General features: G+C 56.1%; 1 protein-coding gene across 1 annotated transcript in view; it reads right to left on the minus strand.

Moving 5' to 3' along the window:
- Positions 1-6,868: 6,868 nt before the first annotated feature.
- Positions 6,869-21,362, minus strand: part of MOV10L1 (Mov10 like RNA helicase 1) — a 67,915-nt gene continuing 53,421 nt past the window's right edge. The window contains exons 18-26 of the mRNA XM_064590447.1: positions 20,926-21,072; positions 20,124-20,245; positions 18,914-19,013; positions 17,816-17,980; positions 13,263-13,436; positions 9,227-9,376; positions 8,429-8,536; positions 7,694-7,831; positions 6,869-7,604 (exon numbers count right to left, since the gene is read on the minus strand). Of these exons, the coding sequence (XP_064446517.1) occupies positions 7,509-7,604; positions 7,694-7,831; positions 8,429-8,536; positions 9,227-9,376; positions 13,263-13,436; positions 17,816-17,980; positions 18,914-19,013; positions 20,124-20,245; positions 20,926-21,072 (1,200 nt within the window). The 3' untranslated portion in view covers positions 6,869-7,508. The remainder of the gene's footprint in view (positions 7,605-7,693; positions 7,832-8,428; positions 8,537-9,226; positions 9,377-13,262; positions 13,437-17,815; positions 17,981-18,913; positions 19,014-20,123; positions 20,246-20,925; positions 21,073-21,362) is intronic.

Genomic DNA, 21,362 nt, shown 5'->3' on the forward strand with positions numbered 1-21,362 from the left:
TCGTGTTCTTTCATGGCTAGTCCCCTTCCCACTATTATGGGATATACATGTGCTATCTTTGTGAAATATTTAGCGTGGTTGCAGTTTTAACTTCATTCAACAATTCCTATGTCTTGGGCACCATATTTACAGGTCCTGACCCACCAGGGTGAGCCAGTCACGCTCTGCATCTTGCCTTTCTTCACCTTTCTTAAGGGTCACTATGCTTTTAAAGATTCAGGTATGTTTCTGAATGATGCCCACCCCTGGATTCCAGTGGGTATTACTTGTCTACTACGTACTGAGGCAGTTGGGAGGCCTGCAATTTCCCACACCTCAGATATTGCAGCGGCTCCCCACATAACCCAGACACCCTCTGCACAACCCAGCTGACCCCCAGAAGACCTACACATACCCCCACATAACCCAGACACCCACATACAACCTAACTCCCCCAAACCCAGCTGCCCCCAGAGAACTCAGCCACACCCCCATAAACCCAGACACCCCCCCAGATAATCCAGACACTCCCCAGCTGTCCCAGATGCCCCCCCATAGTGGCATGGACATCCCTAAGGCCCTTTGGGAACCCCCAGAGTGGTACCACCGGGGGCACCTTCTGGGTTGCTTTCCAGAAAGGCTGGACCACAGTTCCACCATGAAAAAGAGGTTCTGTCCCCATAGTGTTCCCAGCTCTTGGCATCATCTGCTTTCTGCTATCTGCCATCCTAAGGGCTGCAATGTGGTTTCACTGTTTTCAGTTTGCCCTCTTCTGATTACCGGTGGGTTTACTGCCTGTTCATGCTTCTGCACATTGAGAGCTCCTGTCTGTGGTTCATTTGCAGGAAGTCTTGGACTTACATCAGCCTGTTAATCTGCTTACGGGCTCCTTCAAGTCCTTCTCTGCCTGTTGGGTTTGTCCATGGGGTCTGGATAGAAATCCTTAATTTTGATGTAGTCAAGACCATCACTTTTTTTTTCCCGCATGGTTTGTGGTTTTGTTTGCAACGTCACAAAGGCATCCTTGTGTCGCTCTAGGAGAAGGACGGTGTATCCTCCACATTCTTCTGTGGCCTGTAAGCAGACACGTTGAAATGTGCTTTGTTTCTGTGTTGGGGTGAATCGGTGATCTGTAATGCGGAGATTTCAGGAGATGACTCTCCGAGAAGATCGCACCCAAGCAAATTCCATAGGTGGTATTACTCATCTAGCAGATACCCTTTTAGCTAGAAGACCATGCATGGAGGTAGAAATGCAGCTTAGTTTTTCTCCGTAAGATGAGGTGTCTTTTCCCAACACTTCGACTAAGTAACATATCCTTTCTTAGACCACCAGGTGTCATCACATCTGGAATGGGTTTGTCCTTGTCATGGCTTTGCAGTACACCAAATACGTGGATGGGCAGGTACCCATTTCCTCTTTTTCAATAGTGATTTAGGTATTCATGACCTTTACTTTCCCGCATACATTTTAGAAAGACTGGTCGGGTTTCCTAAAAGGAAATCTAGCTGGAATATTGAGATTGCCTTGAATGTATATTAGCTTGGGGACAACGGAAATCTGTACAATTGTATGTGAAGTTCTCCCTTCCATGAACACAGTATGTTTCATTTATTGAGATCTTCTTTATCCTGTAATAAACCCTCAAATGTTGTTGCATGGGCTTGTTATGTCCTAGACACGTCCTAATTTTCGTTCTTCTGTACACAGCACCACATTTCAGCTGGTTAGTGTGGTGCAGAGGAACACTGCTGGTCTCCATGTGATCATGGAGTTGGCCCTTGGGCACTGGCAGGCTGTGGAGTTGCCTCTCGAGTAGTGGTGCTCAGGACCCCGACGGCCCATGCTCCATAAGAAAGGCCAGGCCACTGTCTTCCCATCCAACAGAGGCGACACCCTGGCAGAGCTGGGACTGCACTGTGGACCCTGCATCCTCGCCATCCCCATTGCAGCTGCTGTCTTAAATGCCGTCGTTACTCCCAGAGAGAGGCCTGGGTGGGGCTGGGTGGGGCCAGAGCAGAGTGGTGAGCAGTGGTCTCTGACGACACCCCACAGGGCTCAAACCCTGCAGAGACCTGGAGCCCGGCCCTCTCTCCTTCATTCTCTCCCCAGGAGAACATGCAGAAGGGCTGGAGAATGGGGGCTACCACACTCCTCACAGCTGGCTGGCGTGCCCAGGCTGAATTGGAGGGCTACTCTTTCCAAATCCCATGTCCAGGGAGGACCACACTGGGGAGCAGCTTGTCCTTTCCTGTGGTCACACATTAGCGTGTGGCTTTTGACACATGAAGAACTTTTGAAAGACTGAGTGCTGTAGCAAACTTTTTTTTTTTTTTAAGTAGGCTCCACGCCCAGTGTGGAGCCCAACGTGGGCTTGAATTCATGACCCCGAGATCAAAACCTGAGCTAAGGTCAAGAGTTGGACGCTTACCCACCCGAGCCACCCAGGCACCTCCCAAGTAATCTCTACACTCAACGTGGGGGTCGAACCCACAACCCCGAGATCAAGAGTCGCCTGCTCCACCGACTGAGCCATCCAGGCGCCCCTGTAGCAAAACTTTTAATCTGCTCTATGTGAAGACAAAACCAGAAAGAAATGGAATGATGGACCCGCATTCCAGCTGTAAGCCATGCTCTCCCATGAAGATGGATGGATAGCTCGTTAGGCGATGCCATTCCAGTTCAGGTTGACTTCCATGTTTACTCACGAAGATCTACAACACACGCGTGTCATCCTGATTAAGTACTTACAGTAACTACAAGAACAGCAATCCAGGTGAATTTGTCACTAAGTTCAGTCTCAGGATTTCACAAATCAAAACAAATGGCTGCCTCAGGGCGCCTGGCTGGCTCAGCTGGAGGAGCGTGCAGCTCTTGATCTTGGGGTTGAGTTTGAGCCTCACGTTGGGTGTAGAGATTACTAAAAAAAAAAAAGAATAATCGTAAAAACAAAGGACCGCCTCAATGTATACACATATCTGTCTGGAGAAGAGCAGAGCGGGAGGGAGAAGGGTCAGTTGCAGGAATCAACAACCCCACTCTTTCGTGGCTTAAAAGAGCACAGGGTTATTTTCCAGCCCACACTGATCTCGGGTTGGCTGGGAGCGCTGTCCCCATCTGTCCCCTCACTCTGGGGATGAGAGGCCACCATCCCAGTGGAACAGCTTTGTGTCTCTAGGTCATTTCTGCTCATTCTTCAGGGACCAAAGCTCATGCCTGGTGACACAACTATGGGGTGGGGAAGGTAGCGCAGACCCCATCACGTGCCCCGGAGAACAGGCTGTCTGTGATGTCCTCGACTTTCCACCCGATACGTTTTGCATTGCATCGACTTCTGTGGGCGAAGCTCTAGGGGAAGGAGGAATGAGAGCGTCCAGCCACGAAGGGGCAGCTTGCTCGGTCCTTTCTAAGTGGACCAGGATGAGTGTCAACTTGCAAATGCATTTTGATTCCAGTGGACACACTGAAAAGTCTGCTCTAAGTGTTGTGCTTCAGAATGGTCAATACTTAACGTGCTGGGAACGGACCGTTTGAAAAGACAGAAAAATGGTAGGTAAGCTAGAACAAGTGACAGTACACAGCTTCCAAGTCTCCTTCAGGGGGTCTCCAAGCACAAAAGTTAAACCCAGTGCAGGCCACACCTGCTTGCAGGAACTCTTAGCTCCGCTTCCCCAGGAGTCCACGCTGGTCTGGGCAGCTTGGCCTCCTATGGATAGCAATCCTTTTGAGGGCAGACCCCATGCACTTTCATCCTGTGCTCAGCAGAGCCTCCTGCTCGGCCGCTGGAGCTGGCCTCCCACCCACTCTCCTGCCTGCTCCAGGCCCAGCGCGGCTGCACGGGGTGCCTCCTGCCCTTGGCACCCCGGTGCCCCGAGTCCTCTAGAGAATGACCAACCTGGTCTCCCACCACCCAACACACCTCTGGACCATTGCTGAGGAGTACCTTGGCCTGGGACACCCAGCCCAGCTCTTCACTGCCTGCAGGACCCGACTGCTCTCTCCCTGGCGTTTAGTGTGGACGGTCTCTCCACGATGTGACCCCTGCACCTGCTGCCAGGACACCCAGCCACTCAGGGCCAGGCCGGCTGCGCTGTGCGGGGCTGAGCAGGTGCGGCTGCAGGTGCGCAGACCTTTCTGGGGTGGCGACAGGTCCCTGTGACACAGTGCGGGCGGGAACGAGGGTGGGACCCGGCACGTGTGCTCTGCCCACAGCCCCCACCCCCAGGCCTTTCTGGGGCCCTCCTGGTCCCTGCTTGCTGCCAGAGCAGGCCTGCCCTCCAACTCTGCCCTGTTCTGGAGAAGGGGTGGGGACACAGCGGAGGACAAAAGTCATGTGAGGAGAGGGCAGTGGGGTTTCAGCCCGGGGGGCGGGGGCATGACCCCACGGAGACCCTAGCAGCTGCTGCGTGAGGCTGCTCAGGACGTGGGGCCTGGGGCGGCCGGTGTACGAGGCCAAGGGCAGCCATTTCTTGAAGAAGCATGACCAGAATTCTCTCACATCCTCAGCTTTGTTCTGGGTCCAGCTGCTCCACCGCCAGCTGACCCCCAACACCCAGGTGTGAGGTGTCCACAGTCAGGAGAGCCCCGTCCTCAGGGCCACCGGGGCCTCAGTGTCCCCACCGGTACCCGGGAAGATGGCATCTCGTGTTTGCAGCGGTGGGCTGAGGGACAAAGCCCGGCGCCCTGGGGAGCGGGGGTGGGGACAGCCCGTCCCAGGGAGCACTGGGGTCCTAGGGTGTGGGCCCGGTCTGCCTTGTCCCTCCCCAACCATGCCCCATCCTCTGCAGGACCCACAGAAGTCCTCTAGGACTGCACCCAGCTGGGGCTCCGGCGAGGCTGATAGGTCTGTGGCAGGACGCTGCTCGCCGCTCACGCTCCACGAGGCCTCCCGTCCCCCTGCCTGGTCCATGACACCTGCTGGTGGTGGGGAGGGCACGGGCCCTTGCCCAGGCCCAGGGGCCGAGGGCGCCCTCACAGAGAGGATCCCCACCCCGGCCGGCGGGGCCCAGAGCCCAGAGGCACCAGCTTCTCCCGAGGCGGTTGTCGTCTGAAGTTCTCGATAGTTTCACCCCTGATGGCCTTTTGTACCTGAGGTCTGCTGCCCCGTGAGGCCCACGAGCACAGAATACCCACAGACGCACGAAGGGTTCCCAACCCTTCCTTCTGCCAGGCACTGGCTGCTTCTGCAGGGCGGATGTCCCTGAGGCCCAGAGAAGGGGACTGGGTCCCACGCGCCCGCCATTTCCCCTTTTGCCACTTGCTAGCACGAGCAGTGTGGGACAGGAGCCTCTGCGCCCACAGCCCCTTTCTGTGACAGCTCTGGGCAGCACTGTGGGGCCAGGTGGGCCACAGGTCAATTCCACAGGCGACTGCAGGTCAGCATGTGGGGCAGGGCGGGCGGGGACTGCCCCAGCTGGAGTGTCAGGGACAAGTCCCCGGTGTCCGAGGCCCGGTCTCTGCTCCCTCCGAAGATGGGCTCCTCGACCAAAGACAATGTGGCTCTGGGGCACACACCTAGCCGGTCCATCACTCACACCAGCTCCGTGTCCTCTACGCGCGTGATCACCCCCTCCCAGCCCTCCCACAGCCACCAAGAGGTGCGTGGGCAAGGCAGTTTCTGGTCAAGCTAGCCTATCCTAAACCTTCGTGTTTGCTCCTGGCACATTCAGGAGCACCCAGGGTTCCAGAACCACCACCAGGGAGCAGCTCCCAGGGCACCTTCCCCAGCTCCTGCAGCCAAAGCAGGGAAAAGCAAAGACCCCTCCAGAGCGCTCTGCACGGCCAGACCCTGGGAGTGAATAGGGGTCTTCTGCACGCTGCAGGCATGCGAACCACCCCCACGGGACCCCCTTTGTGTCTGCATACGTTGGGGGACCGGCCCGGGGCCCAGACCTGCAGGGCCAGAGGAGGTTCCCCACTTGCCCGCAAAGGGCCGACGCCAAAATGATGCAGGCTCCCCAACTGTGAAAAGGGGTCCCCCAGAGTGGAGGTGAGCACCCACGAGAAGCCCAGCCCAGAGCCAGCACTGCTGGGCTCTGGTTGCAAAGACTCGAGGACCTGCCGGCCTAGCCAGGGTGGCCGAGCAGGTCCACACCGCCCCTGGCTACAGCTGCTGGCTCTCGTCACGCCTGGTGCCTGGTGCTTCCTCCTGAGAGCAGCCGGCCTCACATCTGGGGTGCGGGGAGGGCTCTGCCTGGGCCTCCCGCCACCCTAGCGGCCTTCCTGGAGGAAGCAGTCATGTGCCTCAGTAAAGAGCACTGCGGCCACTGTGGGGCCTGTGTCTGGACAGCGGTCTGTGTCTTCCTCCCAGACCAAGAGCCTCCATGTGGGGGTGCCTGGGTGGCTCAGTCGGTTAAGCGTCTGCCTTCGGCTCAGGTCACGGTCCCAGGGTCCTGGGATCGAGCCCCGCATTGGGCTCCCTGCTCAGCGGGAAGCCTGCTTCTCCCTCTCCCATTCCCCCTGCTCGTGTTCCCTCTCTCGCTCTCTGTCAAATAAATACACAAAACCTTAAAAAAAAAAAAAAAAAGAGCCTCCATGTCTCAGGGTCTGCAGCTCGTGGCTGGTGAAGGCGTGCCTGGGCGTCTCCCAACCGCTCGACCTGCCCCCCGCACACACTGCTGGGCCCCCCGCCTCCCTGAGAGGCACAGCCAGAGCGGCACCTTTCCTGGGCGCCTGGGTATTCCAGTCCCCAGGCCAGGTGGTGTTCACAGAACAGCCCCCAGCATGTAAGCACTGCCAACCCTTCCTGGAAACCGGTCCCTGAGGACCTGCACAGATGGGCCAGCCTCTTGGCCAGAGGGACAGCACGCCCCCACCAAGCTGCACCAGGGTCCCAGGGGAGCAGGACGCCGACCCCACTTCTGTATGGCCGCCCAACCCCAGGCGGAGCCCCTGTAGAGGCCCTGGGCTTTCCACGGCTGGCACGGGAAGGGAACGCTGGCTCAAGGGCCTGGAGATGCATGGTGAGCCTGCAGGGGTCAGAGGCCACACAAAAGCATCATCACCTCCCAGTATCCAGTGCTTCTCAAGGTGGAAAGCCACACTGGGTGTCCCACGTGAGCATTTATTTCGGTGATGGTTGCAGTAACTGCCCAGCAGCAGGAATGGGCTGGTTTGGAGAACAGAGAGCAGGCTCCATCTGACCCCATGGTCCCCACACTCGTGGCCAAGGCCGGAACACAAGGCAGGCCGCAGGGGCCCCAGCCCAGAGGTGAGGACAGCAGCTCCCTGGGATGTGGTCCCAGGCCTCCTGGCCGTGCCTTACCAACTGGGGCTGGGGACCTGGCTCTGTGGGGTGGGGAGGGACAGGCTGCATGTCTAGTCACAGCTGCAGCTGGGCAAAGGGGAGGGGACCAGTGAGCTGGGCGCCCCACAGCAGCTCAGGCTCGAGTGCTGGGGACCACCACAGCAAGGCTTGGGGCTGTCGTCCCTTTCAGTGACCCCAAGGGTCGTCCCAGGACTGCACAGGAAGGAGGCGAGTGCGGCAGGCTGCGAGAGGGGCAGGGCTAGAGCGGGAAGTCAAGCAGAGCTCACTTCTGCAGGGCCTGCAGCTCGGGAGGTAGATTGCACCCTGTGTAGACACCGTTGGTAATGCTGTATTCCAGTAAAGCACCAAAACAGGGATCCTGTTGAAACACCAAGGAGCCAGGCCTCAAACCCCGAGCCATCCGAGCGGCACCCTGTCCCCAAGCCCTTCCCTCCTCAGGTGACTCACTCTGACCAGAACATGAGGATTTCCCAGCACAATCAGCAAGGCTTTGGGTCTGGTGACTGCAACATTGAATCTTTTTGAGTTGGATAAGAAACCCAAAAAATATCTATCATCTTCAAATCTATCTTCATTTGACCGTACCTAAAAAAAACAAAGATGAATAAAAAAGATATTTTAAGTTTTTTTGATATAGAAAGAAACTTGGTATTTTAAAAGCATTTAGAAACATTAGACATCAGTATAACTCCATTTTTGGTTAAAAAAGGAAAACCCCAGCGTTGTGGGGGGAGCCTCACGAGGCCCTCTCACGGTCCCTTTATCCTACCTGCACTTCTAACTTATCTGCAGTTAAATGTGCTGCTCAGTGAAGAGAATTTACGAGTGAAACATGGGGTTTTGACAGTTACAGCTGGAACCCCTCGGGTGGCAGCTGAGCCGCTGAGGCCCGCGTGCGGGCGCCCGTCTCCCGCTCGGCCCTTTGGTCCCCTTCTCTTTCAACACCCTGTCCCTCTTCTCCAGCATATTTGCCACTTATTCCTGGATCTCTTTATTTTTGTGTCTGAGGCTGAGTATTTTAAGGAGCTCCCACAGTTAGGGCTTGAGATGAGCCCTCCATCCCGCAACTGCTTTTCTGCGCCGACGGGCCTCTGCCACTTTCTACTGGAATGTACCACAAACCCGACGAACATCAGTGGCCTCAGACACACTGTCACCCCCACTAAAAACAGGAATACCTACAGTGGAGATGATGATGGCCAAATATTCTTGCCCTTGAAACTCCTCTACTGATCCGACCTTTATGTCCATCAGATCAACATTTCGCAAGAGAATTTTGATTTTTTCCACCTTTGAAGCAGATAAAGGTTAAAACTACAAATTAGACCATTTCTTTATATATTTAAGCATAAGCCAAATATTAACCAACCCTGTTTCATCGGAGTTGATTTAGAATGCTTGGGGAAAGGGGGCAGCGTGTGTCGGGAGCAAGGCTTCCCCGTCCTGATGGGCACACAGCAGCGAGGGTGGGGGCATGGGCCTGCTGCTCGGTGGACATGGCCACCTCCATGGGGACAGTGCGGGGACCCTCGGCCGGGCAGAGGCCGGGAAGCAGGCTTTGCACAACCACAGCAGGAAGGCAGGGAGATGTCTCTGTGAAGAGTGAGTGGGAACAGTGAGTCACGGAAACAGGACGCTGCGCTGCTTGTCTAGAGACAAGGCTCTCCGAGGGGTGCTGGTAAAAGAAAAACCATTTTGAAATCTTGGAGAAAAGCTCAGCGCAGGGGGAAGCTTCTGTTCCCCCCAGGGGCATGGAGGGTGGCCCCTCACCTGCCGCCAGGTGAACCAGACCGAGAGCTCAGCAGCTCCCCCCAACCCCCCAGGTCTGAGCACGGGGAGTCTGGGTGTGGGGCCAGCCTGTGGGAGCCCCCCGATGGGCGGGGGCCTGCAGTGGCTGTGGAAGGACTCGGTGCCACGTAAAGGAGCTTGTCTCCCATCTCCTTCCAGACTCTGTGACCAAGGACGCTCAACGGTCCACACCTGCTTTCGGTAGGGCGTGATCACACCGATGTCACTCGCAGACACCTGGCTGGAGATGCCCCTGGCCAGGAGGCAGCAGTAACGCATGACCTGGACAGCTTCGGCCGCATTGAACCACGACGGGCTCCTCCCTTCACGAGCTTCACTGCCCTGAGTTAATTAGGAGACAAGAGAATGGGACATCCATCACAACACTTCATTTCCTCAACAGCCCCCTTGTAAAGGGGACTACGAACACGGAAGGAGCAGAAGCAGGTGCTGGGAGTACGGCGTGAGTAAGACTGAAAATACCCCGCTCTCCAGCAGGCAGACTGGCTTCAGCTACGGTGAGACCCACCACAACCGCAACAAGAGCCCAGAGGAGAAGGGCTGCTTGGGGGCGGCGTGTGATCTGCTGCAACAGGAGTGGACGGTCAGCGAGGCCTGCACCAACAGCTGCATGTACAGGAGGGCATGCTAGAAACAGGGAAAGGTGACCAGGGCAGCCAAAGCCTAGGGGGCCAGGGTGAGAGGCATCTGGCCAGCTGTGGTCAGTTCAGCAGGTGGCAAGGACAGCCCTGTCACAGGCCAGGCAGGGGACCACGCACTCAGAGCCCCACTCCCTCCCCACATCTAGGTGTGGGCCTGCTCAGCCAACCAGCACAAAGACATGCAGCAGACCAACAAGCACACGAAGGTGCTCAGCATCATTCATCATCAGGGAGACACAGATCAAAACTCCCAAGATCCCACCTCACACATGGCTACTATGAAAAAACAAAACAGGTGCTGATGAGGATGTGGAGAAACTGGACCCCCATACACTGCTGATGGGAACATAAGTTGGTACAATCACCGTGGAAAACAGTGTGGAGGCTCCTCAAAAAATTAATCACAGAAATACGTTCCGACCCAGCAATCCCACTTCTGGGCATATACCCAAAAGCAATGAAAGCAGGTCTCAGAGAGGTACTGTCCAGCTGTACTTAGAGCAGCACCTACTCACAACAGCTAACATGTGGAAGCAACCCCGCTGTCCCCCGCCGGCCGGAGGGACAGACAAAACGTGGCCATCGGCATCGTGGAGTAGTACTCAGCCTGCTGACACCTGCCACGACCCGGGGGAGCCCTGAGGACACTGTGCTGAAACAAGCCAGACCCAGAAGGACAAATCCTGTCTGGTTCCACTTCTAGGAGGCACCTGCAGTGGTCAGACCCAGGGGGACAGAGAGCAGACGGCGGGGCCGGGGGGGAGGGGGCTGTGGGGGAGAGTGGGTGATGGGGACAGTTTCAGTTTGCGGAGATGGAAAAGTTCTAATAATTGGTTGTAAAACAATGTGAATATATTTAACAGTACTGAATTGTACACTTAAAAACGGCTAATGGAGTAAACTTACGTCATACGTATTTTACCACACGCACACACACAAGAGTACCAGATACAGCAATTAGAATGTATTAATTTTGAGGAGTTTTAAAAAAGATTTTATTTATTTGAGAGATAGAGATTGAGAGAGAGAGAGAGAGAGAGAGAGAATATAAGCAGGGGGAGGGGGAGAGGGAGAAACAGGCTTCCCGCGGAGCAGGGAGCCCGATGTGGGGCTCGATCCCAGGACCCTGGGATCATGACCTGAGCCGAAGGCAGACGCCAAATGACTGAGCCACCCAGGCGCCCTTGGCCATACATTTTTAAAAGCAAAGAATTTACAGACCTTAGTTCTTGATCAGAAACTAATAAAATTAGAAATAAAAAAAAAAGAGGTAAACAGCATTCTTGGCCACTTGGAAATTAAGAAAAATACTTCTCTATAACCCTTGGATCAAAAAAGAAAATAAAGTTATAAATGTCCAGAAAGTTATGAAAGGAGGATCTCTCAGCAGACATACGTGGAAAGAGAAAGCTACAGGATGGCATCCCCAGTGCCTTCCTAATTAAGAGGATGAGGAGTATGGGAATAAAGTGTCCATCTTGTGGGAATTACAACAAAGAAAACAAATAATGAAGTTAGTAAGGGGGATGCTTAAAGACAAAGCTGAAACTAATGAACAAAACAAAGAAGAGAAAACATAAGTAAGTCCAAAGCTGGCTTTTCTCAATTACACCAGGGGTTGCGTCATCTTTCCCGTGAAGGGCCAGACAGTACCTCAGGCTTTGACAGTGCTGTGCTGTCCTATTCAACTCTACCACAGCAGAAAGAAGTCAGAGATCAGCCACCTGTTCACTGAGGCGCAGGCTTCCAACTCTCCTTCTTTACCAGGACAAGACCACAGCGACCTTGGTGGCCCCTCCTTGGGCCACCCTGGGGCTCAGCCCTGCCCTACAATGTTCATGCGGCGTGTTCTACTGCGCTTCCTCTGCTGGACATGGGGACAGAGCAGCGAGTCAGACAGGGGTCCTTCTAGAGCATCCCCAGGGGAAGGTGTACGTCAAGGCAACACTCCCACGAGGGGGTACTTGCCAGGGAGTGTGTCTGACGTTGCACGCCAGAGACTTGGGAGTGAGTGTGCAAGGGGAGAGCAAGGGCCAGGCCTTGCCAGCAATCCTGAGGCCATTAAACTGGTGATAAAACCCTTCTTGCTCCAATGAAGGGAGTAGACCGTGTTCTCTGCAACCCAGCCCCAGAGGCCTTGTCCCCACTTTATACTCAGGGCATAGAGTGGAGTCTGGGACACAATTGGCCCTTAAAAAATCCTTACTAAATAAATAAATGTTTCTGGACTTTGTTCCATTGACCTATGGGGTTTTTTTTTGAATCTATGAAAGGATGCTTTTATTTGCTATAGTTTGTAGTATGTTATCTAGCTGGCTTTGTATCTCATTCTTCTACAAACACTTTCTGTACACTTAAAACACATTTGCACATTTATAATCACTCTCTCATGAAAAAACCCACTGTGGCTTCTATGTAGATTGCATTAAATGTATGAATTAATATGGGCAGAACAACACTGGTCTCTGTTCACGGACATCATGTGCCTGTCTCGCTTCGTGCACTCAGGTTAAGCCTTCTGACTCTGCAGGAACGCTGCTCACCTCGCCTTAGGCTGACTTCTAGGTAATGGCAGAGATCGCTGATCCCCTGCTGCAGCTTCTCAGTTGTTTTTCTGATATACAGGGAAGCTTCTGAGGATGGATAGAGCAGGGAGAGAGGGAGGGAGGGAGAACAGACACAAGGCCGGGAGAAGGCACAGCCGACAGAGGCCTGTGCTGAGCGTTCCAAGTTGGGAGCTGCTGGTCTCACCACAGGACCCCCTTGCCTTGAATTCTCCTTTGTCCAAAAGGCAGGCCCTCCACAGCCACACCTGAACATGGCCTCTACCTCCCCATCCACCTCTGAGGGGGCAGGCAAATCCGGAGGTACGAGCCAGCGCTGCTGTCGCTGGGGCTCACGCACCCGAACGCAGGCTGCGTGGTGGAAAGGGCAGACGCCACCCCAGGGGCACCCAGCACTAGCTCCTCCTGTCCCAGGGCCTGGGTGCAGCCCCAGTTCTGGATGAGAACTGGGGTGGTTAATGCAAAAGATGACTCTGGTTCTAACCACCAAATTCCAATACAAACTGATTTTCGGGCACACTTGTCGTTTTTTGGGGTACTGAGCATCTAGCGCTTTCCTACTGGGGGACCCCCGTCCAGTGAGGCCATGGTGAGTGAGGCGGAGGCTCTCCCCACTCCGTATCCGTTCATCGACACTTGAGGTGTGTGGCGCCTCCTGGTGGGCATGGGAGCTCCTGGTACCCAGCCTCCCACTGTTACACGACATCTTTAATACCCTCCCCGTAAACTCCTTTGCGGTGTCACCCTCCGATGCCCACGTGGCTGGCACCCTCTGGAGTCTGTTCTGTATACAGAACAGCTGGGTGGCTGACAGGCCGGTCTGGCAGGGCACGAGTGCTCTTACCGTTCAGCACCAGCATGGCCATCAGCCCACCAGCGACCCGTTAATGCTTCGCGGACAACTGAACTGAGTGAAACATACACAACGAACACGCATAAACCCACAAACAGCCGCTGGAGCTGAGCCACGTCCTTCCGGACCGCCCTCGGTGCACAACTCACCCTCACGCCGTGGAAGATGAGGGGGAAGCCTTTCTTTGGTAACTTTTCCCAGCCCAGCAGGGAGGTCACCCCCTTGGGGTCCGCGCAGACTTCCAGCTCTCTGTGGTAGAACAGCCTGGACGGCAGTGCCAGCAGAGCTGGGTGCGACCTGTAGTTCTTCACGAGCTTCGTAACCTGCAGGGAGAGGGCTGGTGGCAGGTCCAGGGCCGAGCCGGCACACGCATGCTGCGCTGCTGTGCAGGAGAAAGATGCTGAGCCCCACCTCAGATCACAGCCCCAGCTCTCCCTGTGCCCCTTCTAGGAAGAACTCCTGCACCTCCAACGACTTTCTGAACAAGAGATTTGGTTTCTTTTTTTTAAAGATTTTATTTATTTATTTGACAGAGAGAGACACAGTGAGAGAGGGAACCCAAGCAGGGGGAGTGGGAGAGGGGGAAGCAGGCTTCCTGCTGAGCAGGGAGGCCGATGCGGGACTCGATCCCAGGACCCTGGGATCAGGCCCTGAGCCGAAGGCAGACGCTTAACGACTGAGCCACCCAGGCACCCCAGAGATTTGGTTTCTTAATCGAAATACAACCTACAGTGTTACATGGGTTTCAGGTGTGCGATATAACAATTCAGCAATTCTGCACGTTGCTCAGGATACGTGAACTCTCCATCCCCGGCACTGTTTTCCCCATCCCCCACCCTCCTCCCCTCTGGTGACCATCAGTGTGTTCTCTGTATTTAAGAGCCGTTTGTCTCTTCATTGTGTTTCTTAAATTCCACATATGGGTGAAATCATACGGTATTCGTCTTTAACTATTTCACTTAGCATTATACCCTCTAGATCCATCCACGTCATTGCAAATGGCAAGATTTCACTCTTTTTGATGGCTGAGTAATACTCCATTGTGTATATACCACAGCTTCTTTATCCATTCATTTATCAGTGGACACTCAGGTCAGAGCAGCCCTTTCTTGAGAGGATTTAGGACAGGGCCTGTCCCTCTGTCCCCCCTGCTGTGCCCCGCTTTAGGATTCTACTTTACGAGAGAGAGAGAGAGAGAGAGAGAGAGAGAGAGAGAGAGAGAGAGAGAGAGGGAGGGAGGGAGGGAGAGAGAGAGAGAGAGAGAATGGGGGGGAGCGAAAGCAAGTGCGTGCACAGTGGGAGAGGGAGAAGCAGGCTTCTTGTGGAGCAGGGAGCCCTATGCGGGGCTCAATCCCAGGACCCTGGGATCATGACCTGAGCCGAAGGCAGACGCTTAACGACTGAGCCACCCAGGTGCCCCTAAACTGTTCCCTTTAAGACCTTGTAAGAAAATACAAATTTCACTAGGAGGGTAAACAGGTGAGCATGACTTAAAAGGACCCCCTACAAGAAAAGTACATGCCATCAGCAGGTCTTGGCTTTTCAGAGCCAGGGAGGGTGCAGGTCTTAGAGAGAGGCCCTGATTTGTAGGTGACCTGTGACCCGGAGCAGATGACAGGGCTGGCTCTGGGTGGACATGCAGCCTCCGCTTGATCATGGGGCTTTGGCTGGGGGACTAAGATGAGGAGTGGCTGACTGCCTGAGCTGAGCTGCCCGGTGGTGGTCCTGACGGAGCAGGTGATGAACAGGGAGGGCTTACAGCCAGGCGAGGAGGCAGCTGCAAGGACGGCAGGCCACCGTGCGCCTCTCTGGGCTCTCCCCCCTCAGCTTCTGCAGGCTGCTTCCACCTCCAGGCCCCGCTCTGCCCTGCAGTCTTGGAGGCACCCTGAAAAGCATCCTCCTACCTTCCTCACCCGTGTCCCCAGCCCCCGGAAAAGGGTCTCTGGCCATGCCATCCCATGGTCAGGGAAAAGGGATGGCAATGGAGGAGGGCGAGTCTGTGGCCATGGACTGGACCGAGGGCAGGCGGGTGCTGCCCGGGAGGCGGCAGCTGCTTGTGCTTGGGGGGACTTGGCAGCCAGGCTCTCGGCAGGTTGAGCAAAGGACACTGCTCTGTGTTCAGACTGCCCTGGGCCTCCCTGACGGTACCACGGGGCCCCAGCAGGATTAGTCCAGGCCCAGGAAGGGCTGCTCCTAGCCCCGGAGTCACTGCTGCAGGCACACTGTCTGCTGGATGTCGGAGAGTGAATCCTCTCACTCCACAGCGGGATGAGAGCCACACGTGTCCCTGTTCCAGCCTGAACCTACCCTTTGTCCATCCTGTGTCCCTGTCAGTTTGATAAATCCTCCTGACCATGGCCCTGAATCCAGCCTTGGCTGTCTCAGGGCCACCTGGATGGGTCACCTCAGAAGAGCTGGCGCGGGCAGAATCCCACAGGCTGGAATTGGGGTCTTGGTGCCCAGGGAGGGAGCTCTGTCCCACTCCCCCATCTGTAGGCCCTGGGGGCCCGTTGCATTCTCCAGGGAGCTGCAGGTACCCTTCCCCTTAGACAGGTGCTTCCTGCTCTGCAGGTTGGAAAATGCTGAGGCTCTACAGTCTGACTCGCCTTTCTCGCCCCACTCCCCGCCGCTGCCGCCCCCACCCCCTTGTCTTGTTTGGCTCAAGACTTCCTGACCCAACCCCCCCCCTTTTTGTGACTTCCCTGTCCCTGGGCACAACCACGGCCTCCAGAAAGGCACCGTCCGTGCATCCATCCACCGTCACTGCCCTACTTGCCCTGGTCCAGCACAGATGGAGGGGAGGCTCCTGGGCAACTCAGGTGGTAGGGCAGCTGCTGGGAGGGGAGGCGGCCTGCTAGCATCCATGTGCTTTGCACAATGCGTGGCGGTCCCTGCAGTGGTGAGGGCTGCAGCTGGGGCCCGACAGCGAGGCCGACGCATGCTCGGTGTCTCCCCGCCGGCCACCAGGGTGCCCTAACCGCCACTGGGCTCCTCACTGACGCCAGGGATGAAACACATTTCCTCTAGCCCAGGGATTTTAATGCCCACCACCTGACTGGACTGCATGTCCCTGACAGAACTCTTCCCCCGCAAGATGCATTCGGACTGCCCAGCTCCTGAGAACAACGGGTTTGCTGAGGAGAAAGTGCTCCGGAGCCAGCTCCTCCGAACCCGCGGGCAGGCTCAAAGCTCTGTGTTTCAACAGAAGACGTGAACGTCAGGCAAACAGACGGAGAGGGGGCTGCTCGGATGGTCTTCCTTGGGGGCAGGGGGGCTGGCTGTGTGCCGGGCTGCACGCTTCACTCTGCACTCACTGGCTCACAGCCCTGTCCTTTACATGAACCCACGAAGCCTTGTCTCAGCTCGGCCGCAGGCAGCCATTGGCGCCTGGGCTGTGAGGCCACGGGGGCTAAGGGCACATACCCCGGACCCACAGCCAGCTCCGGGACCTTGTGGAGGGCTGCGGTGACGTCACCAGTGCAGGGAGCAAGAACCACCTATGTTCTGCCTCCGACTGGCCCGGGGTGTCATTCAGTACAAGGCGCCCTCCCTTGTTCCTGCGGGGAGGACACGGGAGGCCCCAGGACTTTTCTGCTACCTGATGGCAGCCAACGTCAACTCAGTTGTTACAGCGTGTCCAATCTCCAAGATGCTAACCAAAACCCCAAACTCAATTTGGCATCTCAGCTTCTCCCTCCCTCAAGCCAGGCCTTCCGTCAGCCTATAGGGTGCCAGAAGAGAGCCCTGCCCCCAGACACTTGCTGTAGCTTCAAGGGCCTCTGGGGAGAAAGGAGGTGCAGTGTACTCAGGCCGAGGCAGCTCTGCCATCCGACCCTGGCTGGAGGCCTCCCCTTCCTCCAGCTGCCTGTCAGCCTTGGGGACATGAATGCTGGGGACACGGAGGTGTCTCCCACAGGCATGGGGCTCTCTGCTGCCCAGTCTGGGCCACGGTCCTCAGTACCTCCCGAAGGTCCAGGGCTCCCCAGCACCCCCACCCCCCACATGCTCTCCTGCCTTCTCTATTCTCCAGGGGGTAAAAGCCCTGATGACCAACAGCCTGGCGTGGGTCTCAAGCCATTTCCAGGAAAATCTGTGCAGCATCACTGCATCTCGTTTCTGTTCACTGTTAAAGTTTAGAAGGAACTGTCCTTGTTTTCATGCCGTAGGCATTCGAGAACACACTACTTGGCTCATCTTAATGAGCAATCCCAGCAACCCAAGGTTCCCGAGCTCCAGTGTGCTGGGAGGCGGGGCGGTGGGCTAAACTGCAGACTGCAAGGCCCATCCCTCAGAGCAGTCCCAGTTGGGCTGAGGGAATCTGCAGGTTAACCAGCAGACTAGCTCCACAGGGGGACACGTGGCCTTGTCTTTCAGATGAGAAGTTACAGGGCTCTTTCCCATTTTCCCACGTTAATCCAGATTTCACTCATACTGTGTTTGGCCCCACAGAACCTCCACCATCAGCCTTGGATGGGACTGCCTGGAACTGTGGATCCCTCTGGGGCCGTGAAGCGCCCGTCTGAGTGGCTGGGACAGGTGTGCTGGCCAAAGTCCCCTCTGAGATGGGAGGGGGACTGTGAGCTGTCGGCCTCCTCCGCTCCCCGGGGTGCGGCTCAGTGCACGCATGGAGCGGAGCCCGCTGCTACAGGGACCGCGGTGGGACCCCACGAGGAGCCAGGGGCCACGAGGAGTCTGTGCTTACCAACAAGGGGTTGTAGGCACCACAAGCACCAAAAGCGTCTTCGTCCCTCAGATACGCTGGCCGGGACATCAGTCTTTCCAACATAGACACATTCAGCCCATAGGCCATGGCGAGTCTGGACTTAATGACAGGTCCGAGCTGCATGGGGTCTCCGGCAAGGACAATCTGTGGCACACAGACGGGCAGCCCCACTAGAACAGTCACCCACACTCACCACCACAGCCCAGGGAGGCTCAGGAAACAGGTGTGGGGGCACCATGCATGCAACGGCCTGGCCTCCCGCCCTCTGATGGCCAACCGAGGCTCCCTGAGTATAAGGTGGGAGGCAGCGGGCCCCCACAATCACCTGAGCTGCAGAAGACGGGGAGGCGGCATGGCTGCCTGAGTGAGGGAGCAGAGACTCAGACAAGAGCAGTGGGGGATGTGAAGGAACAAACTGGCTGGGCAGCCTCTGCCCCAGTCTTCTGGAAGTACTCTGCCCTTCCTCCTGGACACTGCCCTTTTCCCGCCCACCCTGTCACCCCCCGGCCCATGCAGCAGCTAAACTATGTCTGCTCCCTGCTCTGTCTCTGTGCAGCCCCTGCACCTGACAATCGCGATGGGAGGAGGCAGGTGTCTGGGGGACCAGGAGAAGCTGGAAAGGTCCCTTCTCGGGTGAGTATATACAGGTGCAGAGAGCAGGCTAACAGGTCGGTCCCAGGGTGAGTACTGGAGGAGGCAGCAGGTGTGAGCAAGAAAAGAGCCAAAGCATCAGCCTCGGCTAACTGGGCTGAGCACCGAGGGGCAGTGGAAGGGGGCAGAGTGGTCAGGTCCTGGGCAGCGAGCCAGGGCAATGCCTGGATGTCCCTGCCCTGCCGCACAGCTCTTAGTGCTGTTTTAGAAGCGAATCCAAAGACAGAGCAACCCTTTCTTCCCTGTGCACAAGCAATGAAGTATGTGGCCAAACACAAGGCCCCCGCCTCAGAGCCTCAGGGTCCTTGGCACCGCACCTGAGCCTGTCACCCTGGGCTTGTCCTGTGCAGAGACTGAGGTCGGGCGTCCAGAGCACCCACCAGTGCAGGAAAAATGGGAGGAGACCACATAGCAAACAGGCCTTACCTGGCCGTTGGCATCTGAAACCAGCCCCAGTGGAATAAGGCATTCCGGCTCACTCGCCTGTCCTGCTTCGTCCACAAACACGTGTGTAAAATGTCCGACTCTAGACCAAAGATGTTCTCCATGGTCATTTCTGTCCAAGTGTCTTGGCAAGCAACAGCCAACACACACTGCATGGCCACTTCTGCAGCCGCACCTGGCGGGCTGGCCCAGGAAGGTGGGGCTCACCTGGTCTGGACCAACTCCAGGCCACCAGCGCCTGGGGCTCTGTACATGTCGGTGTTTAAGTGGATCCAGAGGCAAACAGGATGAGGGGTGGGAATGAGCAAACTAATGAGACTCACATCAGAGCAGATGCTCCCCACACCTGTTTGAGGCCCGGCTGGAACACAGCTCCACTGCCCACAAACCAAGTGATCCTGGGCAGGCGGCACTGCCTCTGTGCCTCAGTTTCCCCAACATGGCAGATGTGAGAACAGGGTGAGCTGGTCAAGCTGAGTGACGCCCCCACATGGTGGTTGCTACCCTCCCTGACTTGTGCTCTCCAGCATGCTCTGAGCTAGGACGATACCCCAGTGCTCCAGACCCCCAGGGGTCCAGGAGAGAGTGCTGAGCATGTGCTCTGGGCCCCGGGCAGCCCCTGCCCCACTGGAAGCCCAGAGAAAAGATCTGCCGCAGGGACACCGTGCCGGAAGCCCCAGAACTGCTGGTGACAGGACAAACTCTGGACTGAGCCCGACAGGGACCCCATCAGAGCCCGCTGGTGTGCAGTGAAGCAGCTCTGGGTCCCCACCTTTTGTCTTTCCACCAGGAGTCAGGTTACAACCCTACCACGACACCCCCAGATCCCTCCGTATGGAAGATGAGGAAATCGCATGCTTCCATCTTCCTTTCCTACCTCATGTCCCAATTCCTGCTGAAGAAACTCCACACTATGTATCTTTCTTAGAATATAAGCACTTCTCAATTTTTAATAAGTCAGTTATTTAGTTATTTTCATGAGTCCACATTGTTCCGTGTTTACACCTTCTCAGCTTTGTGCAGCCCCAGCTGCCCGTCGGCCTCCCAGCTGCTGCTGTGGGCTCCTTCCTCATCCTCTGGGGTCTTCCCTCCCCCCAGCCCATGTTCTCGTATCCTGCCCCACACGGAAGCTCCATGAGGACAGAGACACTATTTCTGTGGGCCCCAGCACCCCGAGCCGTGCCGTGCCTACCTCACTCCTATCTGGTAAAACAGCCCCGCACTGCTGCACGTCGTGATGATGATCCTGAAGCGCGAGGCCTTCCATATATCTTCCCCATCTTTGCAGTACTGCTTGATGGCGTCAGTGACTGTCTGGAGGGAGGATGGGGCCAGCTTACTTCTCAAAACATTGTTTCTTTAAATTGGACACAGTCACAAAGCTGAAAAGCATTCTAAAAGATAACGTCCTACTCCCACTTCTTAGTTATGACTAAGTAATGACTTAAGACTGTTTTCTTGAACTAGAATATTTTACATTTTCCTGTCAACTTCGTCCACATTCTGCAGACTCTACGGCCATGACCAGAACACAAAATCCTGCAGATCCTTCCCCCAGACAACTGTATACATTTCCTAGATTCAGTTTCTTTTGTTAACCAAACCAAGAACTTCTAATTCTCCTAAAGAGGTATTTACAGATAAATCAATAAAACAGAACCCAGAAAGAACAACACAATTCGGTGTAAATAGGGGAGGAACGCCAGGATTTAATAAAGCGGAGAATGCCAGGGGAGCCTGGGTGGCTCAGTCAGCTAAGCCTCCGACTCCTGATTTCGGCTCGGGTCATGATCTCACGGTTCTGACATCGAGCCCCGCATCGGGCTCAGCACCGGGCACGGAGTCTGCTTCCAATTCTCTCCCTACCTCTGCCCCTCCCCCGCTCTGACAAAAAACCGCTGAGAATGCCCGTCTCACAGAGGAAGGAGAATGTAGTTAAAGCTAGGCGGGGGTGGGCAGGACTTTTCTATCCCAGCTGGCTGTTGACGGCTCACCTCCTCAAACCTGCAGGTGGCGTTTACACGGACCATGGCGCCGGGCCGCAGCACCTGGCTCTCATGCAGCCGCAGACACACGAGGTCGGCCGCACTGTTGGAGGGCGCACAGACCAATATCCGACTGTCCGGCAAAGCGTAGTACACCTTCAACCAGGACACAGGACACATGGGGATAAATGTCAACCTGTCAAGTGCTCGCGCTCACCATGCGGGCGTGGACACGTGGGCTCACGCCCGCCCCTTCTGTGCCTGAGGCCTGGCCACTGACACATGCAGGGATGGTTCTGCCCCTCACGTGCACGTGCCAACAAGACACGAGAGGGGGTGAGAGTTCTCTGTTCTCCAGGACCCTAACCTACTCCCCCAAACCTCCAGGACCCTAACCTACCGCCCCCCAGACCTCCAGGACCCTGACCTACCCCCCCCAGACCTCC

The sequence above is a fragment of the Mirounga angustirostris genome, unplaced genomic scaffold (genome assembly GCF_029215605.1).
Source record: "Mirounga angustirostris isolate CCGP_5_RB_7025 unplaced genomic scaffold, mMirAng1.0.hap1 SCAF_5, whole genome shotgun sequence".
In the NCBI taxonomy this organism is placed as follows: Eukaryota; Metazoa; Chordata; class Mammalia; order Carnivora; family Phocidae; genus Mirounga; species Mirounga angustirostris.